General features: G+C 38.6%; 1 protein-coding gene across 2 annotated transcripts in view; it reads right to left on the bottom strand.

Moving 5' to 3' along the window:
- Positions 1-24,604, bottom strand: part of LOC128780200 (uncharacterized) — a 486,095-nt gene that overhangs the window by 66,229 nt on the left and 395,262 nt on the right. Inside the window, exon 8 of one of the 2 annotated variants that reach the window (XM_053918121.1) lies at positions 13,572-13,763. The exons of the other annotated variant lie outside the window; for it this stretch is intronic. Within the exon in view, the coding sequence (XP_053774096.1) occupies positions 13,661-13,763 (103 nt within the window). The 3' untranslated portion in view covers positions 13,572-13,660. Of the gene's footprint in view, positions 1-13,571; positions 13,764-24,604 lie in introns of those variants that run through there. 2 annotated transcript variants of the gene reach the window in all.

Here is a 24,604-nt window from a genome sequence, read left to right as displayed (position 1 = left end):
TTATTGTTGATATGCCTATTTATCTTTTTTACCAATTTTTTAATCTAGGAGTATGAGAACATTTATAAAAGGAATATTTTCATCAATTTTTCTATTACATGCTAGTTTGAAAAATATATGAATTGCAATGTTTTACTTTTTAAAAAAAGATTTTTATTTGTTCATGTTTAGAGAAAGGGGAAGAGAGAGAGAAAGAGAGGGAAGGGAACATTAATGTGTGAGGGGGACCAAGCCCACAACTTACACAAGTGCCTTAACCAGGACTAGAACCTGTGACCTTTTGCTTTGTAGAACGACACTCAACCAGCTGAGCCACGCCAGTCAGGGCTACAAAGTTTTACTTTTGAGGCCTCCTGCACATCAATTGTTTTAATCTAATGACCAAACTATTTCCTATAGTTCAAAATTCAAAACATGGAAAACTCTCTCATCCTGGACCTCCAGCCACCTAATTCCCTTCCTCAAAATTGATGTGAATTTCTTCTGTAGTTTTCCAGAAAAAATTATGTTATTAAAATTTAACAGCTAATTTAAGTTTAGCTCTTCTGGAGCTTTCTATATCAATTCATATAGAGTTTCTTCATTCTTTTTTATGGCTTCATGTTCTCCTGCATAGATCTCCTATAATTTATTTAAATAATTCCTAATTAATGAACACTTATTTTCAATATTTTGTTATTACAAACAATGATGCCATAAGTAACTTTGTATACTTGTGATTCTATATACATTTATTTTGTTAGAATAAATTCCTGGATGTAGAATTATTATATTAAAGGTATATGTATTTATAATTTTGATAGATGTGTTCCAAATTGTCTAAAGGATAGGTTTCAATGATTTTTTTTTTCTTAACAATTTGCTTCACTCAAACTATTTTACAAGCTGGCTTTTTATATTCTGTAGTCACACCCTAGAAAAGTGAACCTGTAGTCCCAGGTGGAATAGGCAACCACGTTGGAGCAGTGACTTAGGGAGCACTGAGTGTCCTACCAGCCAGTCATGACGTCATCCGTGGCAATCCTCAGAGGCTTTCTATGTGATAATCACACCTAGTGCCTTTGGTTACAATAAACATTCGGTTATAATATATAGTTACTAGTATTCATATCTTGATAAACTATAAAGTGCCTCTCTGATACTTCCCTTTTTCTTGTGTGTATGTCCTCCTCGTGTACTGAAAGACTGAAGTGGCGTTCCATGGCCTTTTTACTCCTCTAACACGTGGAGCATTAAAACAGTTATACTGAATATTGATATCACTTTGGGGTGGATAGGGGAGGAAGGCAGGGAAGGAGGGAAAGAGAAGTTTAATCATTCACAGGTTTGTTGGTTAAAATGCTCTGGAAGATTCTAGATTTTAAAAGGGGATTTCATTGTGAATCCACACAGTCATTGTTCTGTAAACTTGTTCCTGCTGATGGAGTTAATTTTGTCTGGGCAGATAGATGTCACTCTGAAAAAAAGAGTTTTTGCTTTATGGACACATGTTGATCACCCACCCGAAGCACTGAACTTGATTCAGGAGTGGGGAACTCTGACCCTACTTAAAAGTTGAAGGTTAACTTAAAATTGATCATTTCTGCTTAGACTAGAGATGTCAACTGTCGTCACCTAGGAAGGATTCCCCCCACTAAGGTTTACAGTATTTGCTAGCTCTTTTTCTTTTTCCTTAAGAAGGTTAATACTGTTTCAGGAAGGTCACACAGTGCTGCAGAGAGTATGGGTGCAATGGGAGTGAGGGGTGCAGTGAAAGTAAGGTAAGAGCAGGGGAGGCAGAAAGAGACCGCTATACAAAAATGTTAGGAGCAGAGAAGTAGAATGGCAGAAATATACAACCTATTTAACATGCAATATATTTAGAAGTTTAGTGGCTTCTCATAATAGTGAATTCTAGGACATTCCTACAGCCCAGGTAGATTAGTGTCAAGGAAGCTGAACTCAGCAGCCACAGCACACCAATCCATTGAGGGCTGCTTGGACAAGGGAACCATGCTCGTAAGGTAGCCGGTCCCTGTTCACTACTAGTTGTGCTTTCCTTGTGCTTAAGCACAGTGTTAAGGGCTCCATACGTACACGCACGACTTTCTAACCCTTCTCAAAGCAAAGTGCTCTACGAATATAATTTTATGTGTTCCAGAGCCACCCTTTTAAATGATTCCTGTGTTGCAAATGAGAAATTAAGCATCAAAGAATACCCAAGAACATGAGTAATTAAAAAACAAGACTTTAGATAGATAGAGATTGAACAGAAGACTCTACTTTTCATTGCTTATTTCTCTCACTAAATTCTAGTGACTCTTCCTATGAAAAACAGTTTTTTTCCTTTCTTCTTGATAGTCTGTGTATGTTTATTGTCAGATTAAAAAAAAAAACTGTGACAGAAGAAGAGAGAAAGCTTTTGAGATCTGTGATTTCAGTTTATGTAAAGCTGCTCTACAAGCACTTTCTTGTTGGGTCAACAAGCCTGTGTGTGTTTTGGCACAGAGCTGAGAATGCCAATGCCTAATCCATTCAGAATAAACCTTTCAGGGATGCTGAGAGATCCAGGCGATAAACTGATAGCAACAGAGGAGGATGAAATGTTAGAACTATATCAAACACCAAGAAAAGCTGCAGAAACTAGATTCCCTGGTTTGTAGACTTACAATTTTCTATCTGGGTCGTTATTGGAATTTCTGCTGTAATTTTCAAAGGATTTTGTTCTCGTAGGATAATATTATACACGTATAACAACAATGTAGTGTGATACAATGAAAATAGCATGGAGCTTAGGGATCAGGTAAATTTGAGTTTGAGTCCCATCTCTGCCACTTTCCAGCTGTATAAATTTAGGCAAATTACATCTCCAAACCTCAGTTTCCTCGTATGCAATATGGAGAACAATAGTTATAACTTGCAGTCTTTGTAATGACTACTTAAGGTAGTTTACATCAACCATCTTCCACAGTGTCTGAACTCTAACAGGATTCCTTGAGTGTTAGTCCCCTCTCAGCTCTTCTCTTCCTCACTATGCAAATATAGCCAACTGAAGTTTTAATAGGCATGACTATATTACAGAAAGGATTTGAGGTAGTTATAACTTGGTGATTGACTCAATGACTTCCTAATAAAATTTGAGAATGAGGAAGTTAATTTTCCTTTTTCATGAGAGTTATTTTCAGGCCAATAACATTTACTTTTTCTGTCTTCCTTTCTGTACATTATATTTGGGACTATCTTTTGGAAAAGCGGCCAGAAAACATCCTGGCAAATTTTACAAGATTTCAGAATATAGAGTGAATGTAAGTTAAAGAAATGCATAAGGTATTAAAAATACATACAACAAGAGAGATCATGATTCTACTGTTCCAGAGGTAACCATCACAAACATTTTTTCAGTCTATCTTCCATAGGATTTCCCCCCAATGTTGAAAATATATTGTACATACAATTTTATCCTACATTTTTTTCTTTTATTATATCATAATTGTTTTGTGTCATCAAAAAATGTTTTAGGCAGCATTTTAAAGTTACAAAATAGCCCTGGCTGGTGTGGCTCTGTGGATTGAATGCTGGCCTGCAAACCAAAGGGTCGCTGGTTCAATTCCCAGTCAGGGCACAAGCCTGGTTTGTGAGCCAGGTCCACAGTAGGGGGCGCATGAGAGGCAACTACACATTGATGTTTCTCTCCCTCTCTTTCTCCCTCCCTTCCCCTCTCTCTAAAAATAAATAAATAAAATCTTTTAAAAAATGAAATTACAAAATATTACACTCTTTAGTCATTTTTAAACTTGTCTTAGCTACTTGCTTTAGCTATAAGGCAATGCATTAATAGATGCTATTGATCTGGAGCTGCTGGCTTGGCCAATATGTTTTTTAAGGAAAGGAAAATATCTATTTCTATTGTTTTCTTTCCTCTTTTTAAAAAGAAAATTAATTCTCATCCAAGGATATATTTATTGATTTTAGAGAGAGAGAAGAAGGGAGAGAAAGGGGGAGAGAAAGAGAGAGAGAAAGAGAGAGGCATCAATGTGAGAGAAACATCAGTGTGAGAGAAACATCTATCAGTTACCTCTTGTACGTGCCCAAAGTGGGAATCAAACCCACCACCTTTTGGTCTACAGGATGACGCTCCAACTAACTTAGCCACCTGGCTAGGGCTTCTCTTTTTTTATTGTGATACAATGCACATAAAACTGACCATAACTGACACTTGTGCCCTGACTGGGAATTGAACCAGCGACCCTTTGGTTTGCAGGCCAGCATTCAATCCACAGAGCCACACCAGCCAGGGCTATTTTGTAACTTTAAAATGCTGCCTAAAACATTTTTTGATGACACAAAACAATTATGATATAATAAAAGAAAAAAATGTAGGATAAAATTGTATGTACAATATATTTTCAACATTGGGGGGAAATCCTATGGAAGATAGACTGAAAAAATGTTTGTGATGGTTACCTCTGGAACAGTAGAATCATGATCTCTCTTGTTGTATATATTTTTAATACCTTATGCATTTCTTTAACTTACATTCACTCTATATTCTGAAACAAATATGCTATTTACAATAGCATCTCATTTACTTAGCATTTTTATTAATGTCTAAATTACTCCACACAAGTCAAATATTGTTTTAGTTTTGGAAAGCACCATCGTAAAGTGATTTAAAACAGTTTTACAGGCAATGTTTAAATCCATTCAACCATGCCCATATCAAGAGGTTTTTTAGTTATATCTGAATACTCTTTTGTTGATCAAAAATTCACTACATCTCAAGGTAATGCAATTTATTTATAAATATTTTTTATTCTGTGAAATTTCAAAGTCTAATCTTTCACCAAAAGAACCTTTTCTTTTAATTTTCTAATACAACTAATGCACTGGTCAAATGGTCCACCACTGGGTTCTAGGCCCTGACTCCGGAAAAAGGACCTTGTTATCCAGGGTATTTTATTACTGCTTGAACTCAGGCCCTGAGATGTCACCTCTGTCCTGTCCCCAAACAAGGTGCCTTCTGGTCTGCCAGTCCATGAGCATCTACTACTCGTATTCCTCTTCCTACTTACATGACTATGTCTGGTTGATTTTTAGGCCTAAGAAAAGTCACGACAATCTGCTGCCCTAAACTGGCTCAGTTAACATCCCATGTGGGGAGATCCCCAACAGTGACAATCTTGTAATGTCTCTTGCCATTCAGGATAACATTCTTCTTAAATCAAACATACTGAACTTTTTCTTATTATGAATAATAACTTCCACTGATGGAGCGGCTTCCATATAGTAGGCACAGCGTTGGACTTTGTAAATACATGATCACTCTTCATCATTATTATCACCCTTAGGTAGGTATTCTCTCTATTTTGCACATGATGCTAGGCTAATAATGTTTAAAGGGATTAAATAATTTATCTGAGGTCACAAAGCTAGTGAATGGCGGAATTAGGTCCCTAACCCAGGTCTTTCTGCTCCACTGTCAGTGTTTTTCCTATGTCCCTACACTGCTTCTCTACTTAAGTTATAACTTTTTTCTTGATGACTCCAGAGCACAATGATGAACACCAGTTACTGTGCTATGCTGTGACCAGTGGCATCTTCAGAGGCTATACAGGTTTATAGACCAGAGAGGCTATGCTTCTTCTGTCTGTCTATCCCGTCCTAATGAGGCTCTCAGCTCCTCTCTACTGCTGAATATGTCGGGCCCCTATATTTTCTTACATGCGACTTTGTATTTCTATGGACTATGGCTAGCATTAGTTAACTGAATGTGTTAATGAGCTGAATTTCGAGGAGGACTCAGTAAGCTGAGGGAATGTTTTAGGGGCTTCCCTTTTGTGCCTTCTTGGTCGGGTGAGTGTTAACGACGTGCTCTGCCACCCAGAGACTCAATTCCAGGCTATGTCCAAGGTAGCTGAGCTTGCTGAATAAGTGAGGTGAGGTACGGTTCTAAGCAGTTTGCCAAAGTCCTACTAAGCTGTAGCAGAGGGAACAGATTTTATAAATACACTTATCTCATCAAACATTGTCTACTAAATGCAGAAAAATGTTTGCCCGTATCTCCTTACCTACCACTACCTTCGCTCCAAATCTTATTCTTCTCCTTGCTTGCCCTGAGGCAGGGTAGCTGTCTATCCTGGTTTCCCAGGACCATCCTGGATTAATAATTATTATCGTAATAACTATTACGATAATAATTATTAATAGTATCTCTTTAATTGTTAAAAAGACTTAGAAGCAATGAGGTATACGATCACCCTAACTTCATGGCAACGCTGCTTGTGCGGAGCTCATTCTGTGTGGGCCCATCCATTGGACAGCCAGGCACTGAGCTTTAAGACCTTGGTATTCAAGAGTAATTGGCAAGATCTTTTCCTTGCCCTGTTGTTCCTTAGAATCTTTTGGGCTGTGTGACACTTTCATTTTTTCTTTAGAGAATTAGTAGGGCACAACATCTATTACTTTATGAGTCTTGAACATTTTAAAAAAAAAAAAACACTGTCAGGATTCTCTTACGGATTACGAGGATCTCTTCAGGATGATGAGATAGGCACCGGAGAACAATGATTTTGCCTGCCCTATCATTTACATGTCAAGCTGATCTAGTCATGTATTTGGCAGCACACAGCTAGAGCAAGGTCTAGTTCCTGGAAGGGGGGGAAGAAAAAGAAAGAAGTAGAGGAGGAGGAAAAGGAAAAGGAGGAAGAAGAAAGGATAGGAAAGGATTCGTCCCTAGGTCTGCAGCCTGATGGCTCCTGGGATTACCAGACACAAGGTGAGCTTAAATCCAAATTGGTCTAGACAGAGCAAGAGGAGCGGAGACCATGTGTGCACCAGGCCAATTATCCTACTGAAAACTCACTTATGCAGTCCAGACTCGAACTATTTCAAAGTAACCAGATCTACACTATTGTATAAAATAAATTAACTAGATGTTTCTTCTTTGTTTTGTGCAGATCAATAAGTGATTTTTCACAGAGATGTACGTAATTTCCAGGTTTTGTGTAGCACTCAGGACTGAACAATCAAGAGAATACTGCTGAGTGACGACTAAGAACTAGTGGCCAGAGCCTTGTTAGCCAGATCCAGCCACTCCCAAGTGTGGGCACATTCAAGTAGCTCCTGAGATCAAGGGAGATAGGCTACAGGACACCAGAAATCTTGGGTACAGGAACAGCAACAATAATACTACCACTGAGTACCTAATATGTGCCAGACAGTGTTGTAGGGTCTATATACGCACTGCCCCTAACCCTCTGAACAACCCTGAAATAGAGGCACTACATTCTTTTGTAGACAACAAAGTTAGTTTCAGAAAATCTAAGAACACCTGGCTGGATTTGAACTCAGGGGTCTCTGTTTTCAAAGAAGATGCTCTTTCTCCTCTATTCTGCCATGTCTTTAGATGTAGACCTTCTAAAGTCACTGCTAGAACTATAAACTTACTTTCATACTACAATCAAATTTGAAAATTGAATGACTTATTTATCCTCTTCTGTTGTAGGAGGAATTATTCTCGGCCCTCTCTGAATGCCAGTATCTTAGACCATTCAGAAGACTCTCACCATATCCTTCTTGGTACATAGCTGCTGATGTACACTAGCTCCCTTATTACCTATACACTCCTCAAAGAGTCTGAAACCATGTCTTATTCATCTGTGTATTTCCACACTGCCCATCCTTGCACATAGTAGGTACTCAAGAAATACCTGTTGAATAAATGAATAAATGAGGGACACATGAACATAGTGTTAATACCAAAATGTACTTACTACAAAAATCACATGAGCAGGATTAAGAGTAGCAACTGGCTTCCTAGAAGATTGCTTCTCAAATATTAACGTGTAAATGCATTACTTAAGGGTGGGGATTGTGTTAAGATACAGGTTCTGATTCAGTAAGCCTGGAGTGGGGCTTGAGATTCTACATTTCCAGCAAGCTGACAAGTGATGCCCACGCTGCTGGTCTGCTGCCCACACTGTGAGTCAGAAGGCCCTACGATGAAGAAAATGAAGATGAAATTTCTGTGGTACTTAGTTTTGTTAGTAGGGACCAAAGAGAATTGGGGGAAATAAATTGTTTGCTTCAAGGGCAAATTTAGGTGTATCTGTTCAAAATGATATGGGAAAAGGGTTAGAAAATTGGAGAGTTTAGGAGTCAGTTCTTCCGATAAGCAAGCATTTACTAAGTGCCTACTCTGTGCGAGTCACTGTGCGAGTCACCCAAGACAGCATCAGACTTGTTATTCCTAGCACTTTCTGCGGATTCATGACTATCACTAGCTAGCTAAGTGTTCTCCAGCACCGGTTCTCAAACTTGAATGTGCACTGACATCACCTGGAGAGCTTTTAGAACACTATTTCCTGGGCCCTTTTCTCAGAGATTTATATGCAGCAGGGGGTTTGAGGCCCATGGTTCTGCATTTCTAACCAGCAGCCAGGTGAAGCCAAAGCTGCTGGTCTGAGGTCCACACTTGGGGAACCACTGTTCTAGGGCAACAAACACAATCCCTGGGTTTCCTTTCAGCTCAGAACCTGAACTCTGTGTTAGCCTGAGCATAGACACAAAACTGGAGGCTAGCAAGCCAGCAGCCTGGGTCATTTAACACAGTTGCCCTTGAAGGTACCTATTAATAAATAGCAAGCTCAGCTTTAATGGACTAATTGGTTAAAATACAGGTTAGGGCAAAAGTAGGTTTACAGTTGTTCATATGGAAAATAATATGATTAATAAATAACAACACAAGAATAAACTCTGGGTTTCATGTACTCACAACTGTAAGCCTTTTGCCCCACCCTGTGCTCCCAGAAGTAACTACTAGCTGCTGTCAACTATAGATGATTTTCCTTTACAATTTTCTACACATGATCAATACAATATAATGAATAGAAAATGGTTTTCTAAGTAGAAAACAAACTCTCTTTTAAAAAAATATTTTAAGCCAAGGTCAGGATGCCTGTTCTGACCCTCACATCTGCTTTTATCATCAAAACATTCTTCAACTAAATGAAGCCGAAGTCATCTTTTTTAAGATTCTCTGTTTACACCAGAGGAAGTTCTCATTTTGATTATTTTTTAGCAGTAAAGTCTTAGAAAGGCAGCTGTAGCTAAAATACAGAATATAGAATGAAACATTATATGGCAAACCTTTCATGTAAGGACACCGTGTACTTCGAAGGTACGCTGTAGTCAGGGGGCATTCAATTGATATGCGGGCATGCAGGTGTGTGTGTGCGCGCACGTGTGTGTATCTAATTGGATCAGCAGGACATATTGTGAAACAATAGTTTGCCTTCAGAATTTTCATTGGTCTCTAACCCCTCTATCTCCCCAAGAACTCACAAATTGTACCCTGGGTCCCTTGCTCTGGATCAACATACACACACTTAGTTGCTGTACTAAGCATTGCTACAAGTTCTTTGAACTTTATCATGGAGTCATAGGAAAAAAGCTGTTTCTAAACCCTTTCGCCACTGGAGAGTAGAGCCGGAAATTCTCTGTCTCATGGGAAAATAGGTGTCATTTAATATCTTCGATACCTTTAACATTCATTCATGTAAAACAATTGCTTCCAAGTCACTTATAAATAGTAGACTTCTTAATGATTTTTCTTTAATTAGAGGAGGTTTGAAATAGGGTTATTAATGTAGCTACATTAGCTCCATTAATGTAGCTACATTAAAGATAGAATTATAGAATTAGCCACATTAAAAATATTCTCATGAGATCAATTAATTGATCTGTCTCTCAATAGTTCATTGTATAACATATCGTATACTGTAGAAAAGCAACAAATGCCACTTGTGGGTGATGCCAATATGAATGATTTCTTTTAATTCTTTATAATATTCTATATTTTCTATAATATTTCAAAAATGTTTCAAAATGTCACCAGAACACGAATCCACTTTATCCCACATTTCATCCTTCTCCCCAAGGCATTTATGGGTGAAATGAGTCCCTAATGCCACCAAATCTCATGATGGTTCCTTGTATTCTTTTTTTTTTTTTTTTTAAGATTTTATTTATTTTTTAGAGAGAGGGGAAAGGAGGGAGAGAAACACTGATGTATGAGAGAAACATTGGTCGATTTCCTCTCTCACATCCCCAGCTGGGGACCTGGCCTGCAACCCAGGCACGTGGCCTGACTGGGAATTGAACCAGTGACCTTTTGGTTCACAGGCTGGCATTCAACCCACCGAGTCACACCAGCCAGGTCAATTCCTTGCATTCTTGATGTTGCTGTTGTTTCTTATTATCCTGAATAAAATTACAAAGTCCATACTTCTGAAGATCCACTGTGAACAAAGGCCACCCTAGATTCAATAAATCCTTATTCTAAAGGTATGAAGAGACTAGGTTAGAGTTCTGCCCGTCCAAGGCCTGGATATCCAGAATTGATAAGAACAACCTCATTGTATTTTTCTGAGTAGGAGCTGAACTGCTTCTCTCTTGGCAAGGATTGTTTAGAGCCTCACAGCATGTGTCTGGCTGGGAGAGGCTGCCCTTGGTAACCATGGACTCCCTGAACCCTTGCTCAAACACTTATGGTGGTTTCAGATACTTTACTGAAACGAGACCCAAATTCACAGCTGCCTAAAAAATCACTGCAAAGTGAGTCCAAACTAAAGCAAGCGGGAAACCCAAAAGAACGATCAACAGAAAGATTATTGTTTGTTTCTAGAGTTGCTTCTAGCAACTCTCAAAGGTTTATATCGCTCCCATTTGCTGATTCATGGGTCCTCCCGGGAAGTCTTTAAGAATTAACATGTTTTTAAAAAGATGGGAAAGTTAAGATAAAATGTAAATAAGAGAAGAAAAACAAAAGGTGAGAAAAATTAGAAATCAAACTTGATTTTTTTTTTGTCTCGCACCATGAATTCAGAATTGGGAGCAACCATTTAATTAATTTCGAGAATAGTTCAGGTACTAGGGATCTGAAGGAGATACAATTTCTCTTGCTTTATTATGGATTTCAATTCAAGTTGTGTTTATCAAAATCGATATGAAGTATATGTATTGTGTGACAGCTCCATCTAAAGTATCTTGTATAGAATATAGGGCAGATACAGAGGAGCGGCCAAGCACATGTAATTTACCCCACAAATTTACAGCACTCCCGCATCGATTGTTTGCAGATTCCTAGCCCCCAGTCACTGAACAGAGAAAAAATGGCTTACTTTCCTAGTGTGGTGATACAGCCACAAAATGTTCATCTTAGTGCCCTCTAATTCAGGACTGTCTTTTTGTTACCGTTCTCGTTGGGCTTTTCTGGGTCACTTAAAAAATTCTTATCTTCTCTAAAATGTTATGACAAGAAAATAAAATGATTTTTAAAATGTTCTGATTTATTGATTAATTTTGCCCCTAAAATTATACTATACTAGTAATGTTGTTTTGAATGTTTTAACTATTTCCAAATGCAATTATCTTGAAATGACTGTGAATAGAAAATTGTGTCTAACTGAAAAGATAGGCTTTCATGATGTATCAAGGTACCTAATTTAGTAACTGGAATAAAAGGGACACACAGAAACCATTTTTGAGACTGTAAGTATAAGTTAAGTTACTATTAAAATGACATGCATATACATTTCCAGTTTAAAATAATTAAAGCTTTTTTCCCCCTAAATGCTTTTACTCACCAGAGAAGACAGTTATGAACTTCCAAGTTCAGACACACACAAAAGTACGCCAGGGTTTACCTACCACGCGTAACGAAAGAGGTCTGTCTGTTTGTTCAGAGCAGTGTAAACAAGTGGTGTTTGATTCCCTGCACTGCACCACCTTCGCCAACTGTACATTTGCTTGCATTTTAAAACCAGGCTAGCGAACTGTGAAACATGGTCAGACTAATATTTAACAATCTGAGTAAGAGTAGAGCGATGATAGTTAAATAGCCAAGCCTTAGGGATGCTGTATGTTTAGCTGTAGCTGCCCTTCCCATTTTATTTACTTATAAGTATCATTAATACCAAAGATATATAACCTTTGGTGCCAATATGTCACTTTCTCTCTTCAAGTCTTTAGTAGTTGTGTGCTTATCTGTTTCAGTCAAATGTATTTCTTATCAAAAAAAGAGTGAGAGACCTGACAATACAGTGTTATCGAATTTTTTCAGCTGAGACCCACATGTCATTCAGCATTCAGACATGCTTGCGCTTGATTGATGGATGGGTTTGTGACAAATAAAACTAGGATCAACAGCTTTGCACCTTTTCCCCCATCAGAGACCAGAGTAAAGCATAACTCTGTAACAATGGTGGGATTAGGGATGCATTAGCTCTCCATCGACCAAAACCATCCATTCCCATCAATACTTTGCACGTAATAACCTGAAGCTATGATAAGGAAACAAAAGAAGGAGAAAAGGGACAGGAGAAAACAAATCAATAAAAGAAGGGAATGTCTGAAAGATGCACCGTCCAAATGAAGATTTTTTCCCCCCACGCATTGCTGGGCTAATGTCCCTGAATGTGAAAACAATACCTCACCCAGAGTTTTGATGGGGAAGCAGATTGGCACAGTGTTTAAACACAGGTTTGGCATCTGAACATGGACATTTAGACTGGGTTTGTTTTTTGCAGGGAAAAAAAGTGCTATAGTATTTGCTGTTAATGTGTGTCCCTAAAACTGCTCTTAAAGAAAAAGAGTGTTTTCACCTGACTGATGCAGACTCTGTGAGGTTGTTTCTGGGGTAATTAGAACACTCTCCTGGGTAGACACGGTCTAAGGGCCCAAGTGCTTAGCACAGTCACAGACGTTACTTTAAATGTGGCTTAGTAGGAAGAATTTTAATTGACCGGTTTACTAAGATTCACGTAAAGCATATTTTTATCTCTTATCAGACAGATTAATGCTTCTTTTATGAAAACTAATACCTGTCCTAGAAGAGTCTTACTTTTTCTAGGTAGATTTTTTTTAAGTAAAATTTTTCCATATAAAAATTTGCTTTCAATTCATAGAATATTTTAATGGTAATTTCATCATTTTTCCCACAAACAATGGACCGTTAGGCTTATTTATTCAGGTTTTTTGTTCCTTTTCTTTAGAGAGCTTTTGATTTTTGTATTACCTATGATATTTTTCCTAATTTACAATTTATCCTAATTGGCCATTGAATGGGCCAGTCTGGTTTTCTTCTGGTGCGGATGAGCATTAGTGATATTTGTTCTCCTCTGAAGAACAAGTGTGCAGGGAGGAAAAGCCCGAGTTCTAATTGTGGAGCCACTGATCTTGGGGAAGGCACTTCATCATTTTGCTTCAGTTTTCACACTTAGAATAAGAAGAGAATTATATTGTCTAATTCATCACTATCATCATCACCATCATTATTAATCTTATCATTACTCTGCATTGACATGCTGCCGTGCTTCATAAAGTTTGCAAAATGTAGAAAAGAAAAAAGCCACTCAATTCCATCTTCTTTTTCTAGTTCTGTGGGAGCATGGACAACCTTTCCCTTTATTTTAGTAAAAGTAGAGGGAAAAGAGAGAAACCGCCCCCTATCCAAACAAACGTGTACAAGTTTCTTAGGCTGGGACAGGCACTTCTAAACTATAGACCAGTGAATCCAAGACATTAAAAGTTTCCATATTATTTAGGGGTGCTCTACTGTTTCATTGGTAGAATAAATTCTAGTTTTATTCCTTGAGCTCAAATCTTATTTCAGAAGATACCATTAATTATATGTGGTCCTGAAATCCACTGTATGTGTACAGGCAGAGTTTAGCTTGTATTCTTGAAGGTCATGGGAGTAGTCATCAGAAAATGTGGCGGTGTTTCTATAATTATAAAAAGAACAATAGCATTTTAGATATGATTTTAGAAGTTTTCTTTGGGCCTAAAATGGTTAAAATTATTAAATACCATATATGTGACATTTCAGGTCATATAGCATTACATATATATATATATATAATCATAGCTGACACTTTCTCTGAAAATCTCTGTCTGAACTGAATACATTTTAGGTAACAAACCTGATTAAAGGCATATGGTCCACTTATTTGGCCCCCAAATTTGACCTCCTTTATAATTGGTACAATTTAGTGGGTATTTTCTTTCACATCCTAAATACAAGGCCAATCTTAGGGCACTCCAAGTAAGTGATTTCATGGGGCACCCCTGCTGAAGATGAATGAGCCCTCAACATCCAATACTGACACCTGTGAGTGGGCTCATTTCATCCTCAACAAAACCACTCACTACTTGTACATCTGTTCCCTTAAAATTTAAAGCAGGTGACCCTGGCCACCTTTATAACCAAGTGAAGGAAGAGTTCTAGGGTTTTCCAGATACCTAGTGTTCTAATATGAAAAGACATTAATAAGCAGCCTATGTTTTAATGTAAGTGGGAGCATAGCCTCTGCTACTATTGCAAAATATATAGTACGTGCCCGATTGACCTCTTTTCTTTACTGCATGAGTCAACTTTTAAGCTTTTCATGAAAGCTTTTTTAAGCCTCACATCTCTGGCCCTATACAGAACTCCCTGGTTTAGTTCCATTTAAAGTTCTCTAAGTAAAGATGGAAGATTCATTTATATATGTATGCACATGTATATGGACCCAAGGAGGACAAAGTAGTGCCCCCTACATGGCAGGTGTATATGTAAGTCTTCGGATGACATCTGAATATGTGTTACTATATTATCTATTTTCTTCATCTTCCAGGCCAGAGTAAATCTCTGGAGGCAATGTCTGTATCTCATCCAGAGGTCATTGTATACAATTTAATGTAGTGCCTGTAGGCACTCCAGAAATATTAATTATAAGAAAAGGAATACATACATATGTATTCATGAGAATATGCATGCATTTCTAAAAGGATTAAAATCATAATTAATTATTAACATTTAGACATATTCATACTAAAAGCAAAGCATGCAGCATAATGTTAAATGGAAAAGTCTATTTCTCTGTCATTGTAGAACTCAGTACCGGCCTGCCCAAAAGGGTATAATGATAATTAGAGTCACCATTATAAAATTTACACCAATTTGCTTAATTGAAACTGTGTATACTAATGCAGGTTATATTTGAATGTGAGCATAAAACATTAATGTTAAATGTAAAACACTGTGACTAGAATACAAAATATAAAGTAGGTATTGCCAAAACTTGCGAAGTTTTTCCTTCTCTTTTTTGCCAAGTGCCAAATCTCTCCTTGTTTTCTTTCTTTCATATTCAGAAGGGATCGGAGGTACTCCAAGACTGGGATCTGCAAACTACTGCCGGCAGACCTGGACCTGTTTTTCTAAGCACAGCTTTATTGGAATACAGCTACACCCATTTGCGTTTCTATTTCCTAGTATTTCCTTTGCACTGCAAGGGCTGGGTTGTGTAGTTGGGACAGAAATTGTATGTTCTAGGTTGAGTCGTGTCCTCTTCTCCCTCCCATCTCCTCCCTCAAATCCATATGTTGAACTCCTAAGCCCCAATACCTCAGAATATGGCCTTATTTGGGGAAATAGGGTCTTTGCAGGTGTAATTAGTTAAGTAGGATAAAGTTATACTGGAGTGGGATGGGTCCCTAATCCAGTATGATTTGTGTCCTTATAAAGGGGAAATTTGGGCACAGATATGCCCAAGGGAGAATGCTGTGTGACGATGAAAGCAGAGAACAGGTCGATGCAGTTAAGAAATGTCCAAGTTACCAGCAAACCACCACAAGCCAGGGGAAAGGCATGGGGCAGAGTCCTGAAGCCCTCAGGAGGAGCCAACCCGCGGGCACCAGGATCTCAGAGTCGTAGCCTCCAGAACCATAGGAGAATAAATTTCTATCTAAGCCACCCAGTGTGGTACCTTGTTACAGCTCCTCTAGCAAACTGACACACGATGTGACCCACGAAACCCATAATGCTTACCGATAACTATTTACATAAGAAGTCTGTCAACTCCTGCTGTAAGGCTCTGGTTTAACCTTGGTTGATTTTGCTTGTGAATATGTTTTTAAGACAGACATGCAGTTCAAGTCTCTGCATAGCCTGAGCTTGTGCAAGGAACTATCTATAGAAAATAGTGAAGAAATTGACTAAGTGATTAAAAGTTAATTTAGCCTGAATGTGTGAAATCATTTGACTGGATTTAGACTTTCCGATCTGAAGGCTGTTCAATTCAGCTGTTTACTAAGGCCCAACTTTGGTCTTAGCAAACCCCCCTTGGTAGTTTCAAGCTCCTTGACAACCAAAAATATTTTTCTGTGAAATATCAACAACTGATTTGTGTGTCAGTGGAAAACAAACAAGTGGTTTACATTTCCCTTGAAATAATGCTTGATGTTAAATACAAGCAATATACAGATCTTGTGCAATATACAGATCTTGTATCATAGAAATGTATACTTGTAAACCTATATGATCCTAATAACCAATGTTACCCCAATAGATTTAATAAAAAATTTAAAAAATATGCATGAAGTTAAAATGAAAGGACTGGTTGCTTGGCAAACGTCATCATTTGGCAAAAGGATGCTTGGTTTTGCTGATCTCATCCTATTTGGAAAGCAGAGGAAGACATTTTGCCTACCTCAAAAACAAAACAAAACAAACAAAAAACAAACATCACCTCAATCTTGTAGTTTGTAATTAATGAGCAAAAAGTAGAAGCCAATTTTGGATGCTAAGGGAGAAAATCATCAAATGCTTAAAATTTAAAATATCTTATGTAATTCAAGGTTGAATAGCTATGTCTTTTCCTCTGAAGCTTATTTTCAAATATTTTGTTGACCATGACCCATGACAAAAATGACAGAAGAGGCAGGGTAAAAGGAAAGACCCTGGAGAATTTTCTCATCCTAGAGAAAGAGCCTATTTAGCATGTGAGAACTAGGTGTTCTCTGGACTCTACTTCCTCAAGGTGAGGTCTGCAGACCAGCAGCACCAGCAGCACTAGCACCTCTGGGAAGCCTGTTAGAAATGCTGAGTCTGAAGCTGTACCTTGGACCTAATGGATAAGAATCTGCATTTTAACAGGATCTCTAGGTGATTCATAAGCACATTAAAATTGGCGAAGCACTGATCTTTGTTTCTCAATTGTTGAGATATGGACTGAGACAAATTCAGCTGCCTATGCTAGCTCTTCTCCATCCTTCTTCATGGTGACTGCAGTGGAAGACTGGCTCTTCTGTAACCTGGGCCCTTTCCCTCATTCTAGAGACCCAGGCTAGAGAACTGGGCTCTTACCATGTGTCAGCCATTTTTCTAAGTGCTTTACAAATATTAAATTATTTATTGCTTGAAACAAACTTACGCAGCAGCACTATTAACTTCTGAATTTGACAGACTGAGGCACACAGGAATAACTTGCTCCAAGTTAGACAGCTTCTACATGGTAAAGCCTGGATTCAAACAAAGGTACTCTGACTCCGGAGCTCAGCTCTTAACCACTACCCACTACTCTGTATTGCCTCTGAGTATCATGTGGATTACAAAAACCCTATTCTAAGTAGCATCCATGAAAATGGATGGTTAGGAAGATGCCATTTCATAGAAATGACAGAAGAGTCCCAAAATATATTCAAAGTATGAGAGACATGTTGGGTCACGAACTATTTCTTGTACTTGTCCAAATTGGCAGGTAGAATCCTCACATGTGTTAGAGATAAAGACAGAGACTGGAATTTACAGAGTTTATGCTGCTCACAATTCCAATTAAATTTATTTTGACAGATTAGAAAAACCTAGTCTGCGATTCCTGTCAGTTCTGCTGCTGCAGTTGTAGTTCTGTTTTAATACTATTCCTAAAATGCCAAGCCCCCAATTCCTTAGTTTTTCTGGGTCTGTTTGGACACCCTGAGGGCCCTTCACGTCATGATAGTCAGGTTCACTGCATGAGATGGTGCAGTGGGGCCCGTTCCCACCATATTTCAGGCCTGTCTGGCTGCAGAGGACCCAACACTTCTTCTGGACCACGTTTTGGTGTACAAGCTGTCAGACTATGAAATCGGAGAGCTGTGACCTTGGTTTGACAAGTTTTCTCCACCTAAATCCTTGTTCTACTCTGTAAGAATCGTTCTATAATACATGTGCCCCCAAAAGGAAATGCTCTCACATACATGTTAATGGAAAGCTATCCACACACTTGTTGCCTCTCTCAGTGAGATCTGTTTTAAATATTAGCAAGTAGAGAGGGCTATATTTGTGTGAGTCTGGGGTCTATTGAAAATACATTGTACTGTTGGCTGACCCTGAGTTAAGCTGTTCTGTTCTGTGGGAAGTGGGGTTAGCAGGGATTGCTTGAGGAGGTAGATGGATTCACTTCCTGCTCCCTGAGGAGGATAAACTTCCTGCCTATTCTCTGAGGTCTTCTGGTCCTCAGCACAATTCAGCATCACTGGGAGACGTAAAGTGGTGGCATAGTACAAAGAATGCTACACTAGGACTTTGGAGACCCAGTCCCACCTGTGTCACTTTGAGCTATGTGAAGCTTGGGTGAGTTACTTCAACTGTGTGAAAACTGGGGTTAATGATTCTTACCCAAGGTTTCTTGTGAGAATTCAATGAGGTTACTTGTGTGAAAGCCCTATAAGTACTCGACATGTGTTCATTTTCCCCATTTCTTGCAGCTGCTATCTTGGGACTTGGGGTCCACTTTAAATATATGTTCATATAACTTGTTCTCCCCTCTGTCCTCCACTCCTTTAATTTATCTCCTCAAAAATCTTCCCCTCCAAGACTCCTGGAGCCTATTCTCAGTGTCCTGCCCTAAATTTGCCTTCTCTTTGTATCAGCCCTTGGGGTGTGATGCTAATATTGGTATCAGTCCCATGGCCAAGACTCGGCTGCCTTGAGGCCTGCTCCCCCGACAGGCTGGGCAGGAGCTAAAGGATCAACAGGGAGCTAGACGGGTGTGGACTGGAGAACTCAGGTGCTCATGACCAACTGGGATTCTGTTATGTATTGGTGTGTGTTCTAGTGAGAGACTGTGATTATTAGTAAGAAAACAGGGCAATTTTATAACATACTTATGCTAAGTGCTTTACATTTCTCATTTATCCACAGCTCTGTGAGATAGGTATTATTACTGCCACTTTGCAAATGAGAAGACTGAGACTCAGAAGTTTAGTAACTTGTTTAAAGTTATATAGCTAGTAAGAAGCTGTGGCATAGAAAATGTGACATATTCATCACACTATTTTTTCTTCCTGGACAAGTAGGAAGATGATATTTCTCAGTCTCCCTTGTGATTTAATTGGGGCTGTATGACAGCATGTTAGCTAATGGAAAGGGAAGGAAGTGATGTAAGCCAGTTCCAGTACTGTCTCCTGAGTCCCTCCAGGCTCTGCTTTCCTTACCAGGTAAACCTTGGAAGGCACATTTTAGATGGCAGAGTTGCAGGGTAAAGGAATGGCCATCCAGCGTACAGGAGACTTATGACATTAGCAAGAACAAATATTATTCAAGATTTGGGGGTTAGTTGAGTGACACACTGGGTTCTGGAGCCACGTTGTTGGAACACCAACGTTCCAACACATTGTGTTACAGTCTCTTAGTATTTACACCAATGCTAGATATTTGATGGGGAACCAAAAGTGAAGAGTGAGGAAGAGAAAAGCTAAATATGTGCTTTGATTATGAAGAAATAATGCTGATTACCATTATTTAAGTGAATTACCACATAATTACCACTCAAAAGTAATGATTAACTATTGGTAAGTTTTACTTCATTTCAGAGTTGATTCTTTGTATTTAATAGGTTTGATCAATAAGTTAAAAACCACACTAGTGCTTAGACATACATGCTTGATGGCCATAGTTGTTTTAGGCATAACAGTTATGTTGATAACCTTTTTTTATATTCACAACTTTAAAAAATTAGAATAATATGGGTTACAAGTGAACAAATGTTAGAAGAAGAGCATTCTAAAGTTTCTAGTCATATGACCCTTTCTTGGGGAAGGCAGGCTGTCATATATTCCACTGAATTTTAAGCCATAACAAGATAATATTATACAGACACTCCAGAAGCTGTTAGAAGCAATTTCAGACTTTGTTTTCAGTCATGTGTTTACTGCCAGATAGGCTAGTTTTATCAGCTAGATTACATAATCACAAATACCTCAAAGATACTATTAGTAGATTACATGTTTTATATGGTATATGCCTCTAACAGAATTATAACACTCACCTGCTTGAAAAGTAAATTATAGCAATATTCCCTTTTAGTATCAGAAAATTCAGACCTTAAAGAACTTAAATTAAAAAAGACTGTATTTTCAATAATAATAGCAACCTTATAAAGCACCTTCTATGGACATTGCTCATTTAATTTTCACCCCAGTAGCAAATGGAGGCCACAGAGAGGTTAAATAACTGGTCCAAGGTTTGTACAACTTGTAAGGGGAAGAGCCAAGACTCGAACCCAGTCAGTTTGGCTCCAGAATCTATGCTCTTCTACCACTCTCGACATGCTGCTACCTCGCAACATTTCTGCAGTGCTTACTGTGGGCTAGGCACTGTGGAGTCATGCTTACTAATTACTCCTCTTTGTGCCTGCAGACAAGTCGACCTGACAAGTCAGTGTAGACTTCCACAAACTTTATTTTGACCACATTTCAGACTCAAACACTTAGGGTCAATATCTTGCTGCCAGATATATTGGAGGAAGTTTGATGAACAATTTGGTAGGCAGACTATTCCAACAAAAAGGATTTTGTAAAGAAATTGACTTCCAGTTTTGGCAAACAAAAATTATGACTAAAAATCCAGGTAAATACCAGTGTTTACAAAGATCATACTGTATAACATTAATGGGTATTGTTCACTAAGAGACTTCTGTGGACCAGGTTCTAGGTCATAAAGTTTTACATCATTAGTTTATATATATATACACACACATATATAATTATATATACATATCATTTATATATATCATATATCATATATATCATTTTATATATATCATTATTTTGATATATATATCAAAACAACTCTATGAAATATACATTAATTATTTACTTGAATAGCAAATGCTATAGTTTATAAATTAGATAATTAAGAAAAAATGTTGATTAAATCAAGTTATAAGATGCTTCTGATTTAGAGATGATAAAATGTGAAAGAATGTGCATCTTAACTCAGATGAAATATGTTATACTCCCCATATTACAGATGAGGAAACAAACTTCATGAGATTAGGTTGCCAAACATCACATAGTTAGCAAGTGGTAGACCCAGGGCTCACACTCAGGTTAGTTTGATTTGAAGCCCATGCTCATAACCATCTATTTGATGGAATGTGTCTCAGTCTGTGTTTATGCTGCATGAAGTGAAACTAAATACCTCTTTGTTGTTTTTATTGTTAAATTGAGCAACAATATGCTGCAGACTGGTAACTGAAACTTCAGTGACTTTTCAAGATTTGATCACCCAGTAAGATGCTTTACATGGGCCTAAGAAGTTAATAAAAAGAAAACAATCTCTACTTCATTTATAGCTATGTAGACAGCTTCAATGTTATAGCTTTCAGGCAGACAGTTTTAATCTTTTTGTCCTGGCATCATCCCTCATTTTAGCTTATAATGAAAAAGAACATTTTTTAAAAATAAAAAATAAAATCTTTGTTTCTGAAGACATTGCCTGGCCTGCTGTTCAGTTCACAAACAAAATGCAATTTCTCTACTTTTAATAACTCAAGATCTTTCATAATTCCATCATGATTTGAGATTTGAGAATGAGCAAACAGGACCACATGAAGCTTAAAGATGCATAGAGCAATTTCATAAAAATATTTTTAGCAATAAAGACACATAAGACAGAAAAACAGAAAATGCGTACATACTCAACTCAGAATCCCAGTTTATTTTCTTTTTATTCCAGGAGGCAACAGCAGCTTTAAAGCTGCCTTCCTCTTATGTAGGACTGCATACATATACAGTACACAACTTTATTTCCTGTTCTAAAACACTATGAGCCATTGTTTTATGACTGTCTCTTGAGGCTAAGGGAAAATGTTATTGGTAGTCTGAAAGAATAAGTTGCAACATAGGCATTTAATTTTCTTTCCTTACACTCCCTGATTAAAACAAGGTTTGCCCCATTTTCTATTTCTCTTTTAAAAACCCTCTTTCCCCACATTAACAAAACAACAGACTGACTATAGCCACGACATTGGCTTTGACTGCCCTAAGTTTAGGTGCAACTTGGATCCATCGTTTGTCCAGGCTTTGAGGCAACGTTGGTTACATGGATGACATTTAACTTCTAGTAATTAAAAAAGTTAGTTATTCCTCAAAAAGGGTAAACTGAATGGTGATATAGCTTATTGATTAATTATTTTAAAGCGTTAGTGGATAATAGGACTTCTGGTCAAGATGGCAGCATAGGTAATGCAGTACTTGCTTCCTCCCCAAACCATATCAAAATTACAACTAAAGTACAGAAAAACCACCATTAAAAACAACCTGAAACCTAGCTAAATAGAAGTCCCACAACTGGGGATTTAAAGAAGAAGCCACAATGAAACTGGTAGAAGGGGCAGAGACGCAGAATGGTCTAGTCCCACACCTACATGTGGCAGATAAAAATCAGGAGGAATGTCTTCCCTTCAGAGGTCCCCTGTGAGGATTGAGGGATCCCAGCCCAACACTAGGACTCACAGCCCAGGGGTTCAGTGCCAAGGGGAGAGATCCCCATTAATTTTGGCTGTAAAAATGAGCAGATAGAGAGGCTGAGGGGCACAAAGATTTGTGGAGTCCCAGACAGTTCCTCTTAAAGAGCCCATGCATGAACTCATTCAGACTCACACCCTCTGAGCTCCAGTACTGGGAGAGCAGCTAGAAAGGTACCAGCAACATGTGCAGAGGAACTAAACTGTCTGGCATCGGGGCGAGAGCTGGAGGGGCAGTTTTCTGCAAGCCAAAAGTGCTGGCAAAAGCCATTGTCTCTTTTCTGAGACACCCCCCCACACACACACACACACCACACACTGCCTGCATAGGGGCACATTTAAATCTCCATCAACCTGGCTATCACTGTTCGCCCCACACTGGTGATTACCTGAGATCTGCCCCACCCAACTTTTGAGCCCACCCAAGTTGTTTCCAGTGCCTTTTCCACATGAATGGCCTGTTGCCACTCATGCTTTAGACTTTCCTAAAATCTCTCAAACAAGCTACATCTGGCCTCAGCATGCCCCATACCTTGCACTAAGTAGTTCCAGACCCACCACTAGAAGCAGCTGGCCTTGGTTCACAGCTTGGCTTCTCCTGGGCACCTCCAACCCCATCACAAGTAGCAGACATCTGCAGATCATGTTAGAGCTCATGCTGGGTGGTCCTGGGCAGAAAATAGGTGGCAGTTGACCTTAGCTTTCACCTCCTGGGAGGCCCCAGAGCTGGTGCACCTGGTGGACATCTTCAGACCATGTCAAAGCACTGCCCAACCACCTCCAAAAGTGACATATTCAAGGGGTGAACTCAGCAGGCACCAGTGCCCCACTGAAGTAAATCCTGAGCTGGGCAGTGGGCCCCTTCACAGCTGATCTTCTATGGTTGTAGCAACCAGTCATTGTAGCCAATCAGTCTGGGGTAAATCCATCCCATTAATGTGCCAACACAAATCAAGGCTCAACTACAACAAAAGGGTGTACATAGCCCACCCAGGAGATGCACCTGGATTGCCCAGCTTGGGTGACCAGGGAGGCTGTGCCAGTAGACCCTACAGAACACCTACTACATAAGGCCACTCTACCAAGCCCGGGAGAGGTGGCAGCTCTACCTAATACACAGAAACAAATATAGGGATGCTGCCAAATGAGGAGACAAAGAAACATACCCTAAATGAAAAAACAGAACAAAATTCCAGAAAAAGAGCTTAAAAAAATGGAGACAATTAATCTACTAGATGCAGAGTTCAAAACTCTGGTTATAAGGAGGCTCAGTGAACTTAGTGAGAACTTCAACAGCATAAAAAATTACATGGAAACCATGAAAAAAGGACCAATCAGAAATGAGAGCTACACTAACTGAAATGAAGAAAAATTTATAGAGAATCAACAGTAGAATAGAAGAAGCTGAGAATCAAATCAGTGATTTGGAATATAATAAAGAAAAAAACACCCAGTCAGAACAGAAAAAGAAAAAGAATCCAAAAAATAAGGAGAGTGTAAGGAGCCTCTGAAATAACTTCAAGTGTACCAACGTTCGCATCATGGGGGTGCTGGAAGGAGGAGAGAGAGAGAGCAATAAATTGGAAACCTACTTGAAAAAATGACAGGAAACTTCCCAAACTTAGGGAAGGAAATAGATATACAGATCAAGGAAGCACAGAGAGTCCCAAACAAGATGAACCCAAAAAGGCCTACAGCAAGACACATCATAATTAAAATGCCAAGGGTTAAAAACAAAGAGAGAATCTTAAAAGCAGCAAGAGAAAAACAGTTACCGTACAAGGGAGTTCCCATAAGACTGTCAGCTCATTTCTCAACAGAAACTTTTCAGGCCAGAAGGGATTTCCAAGAAATATTCAAAGTGATGAGAAGCAAGGACCTACAACCAAGATTACTCTACCCAATTTAGAATCAAAGGTCAGATAAAGACCTTCCCAGACAAGAAAAAGCTAGTTTGTTACCACCAAACCTTTATTACATGAAATGTTAAAGTGTCTTCTTTAAGGAAAAGAAAA

Source organism: Desmodus rotundus, chromosome 2, assembly GCF_022682495.2.
Source record: "Desmodus rotundus isolate HL8 chromosome 2, HLdesRot8A.1, whole genome shotgun sequence".
NCBI lineage: Eukaryota > Metazoa > Chordata > Mammalia > Chiroptera > Phyllostomidae > Desmodus > Desmodus rotundus.
Note: the sequence above shows the minus strand (reverse complement) of the source record. Positions and strands in the feature narration are given on the sequence as shown.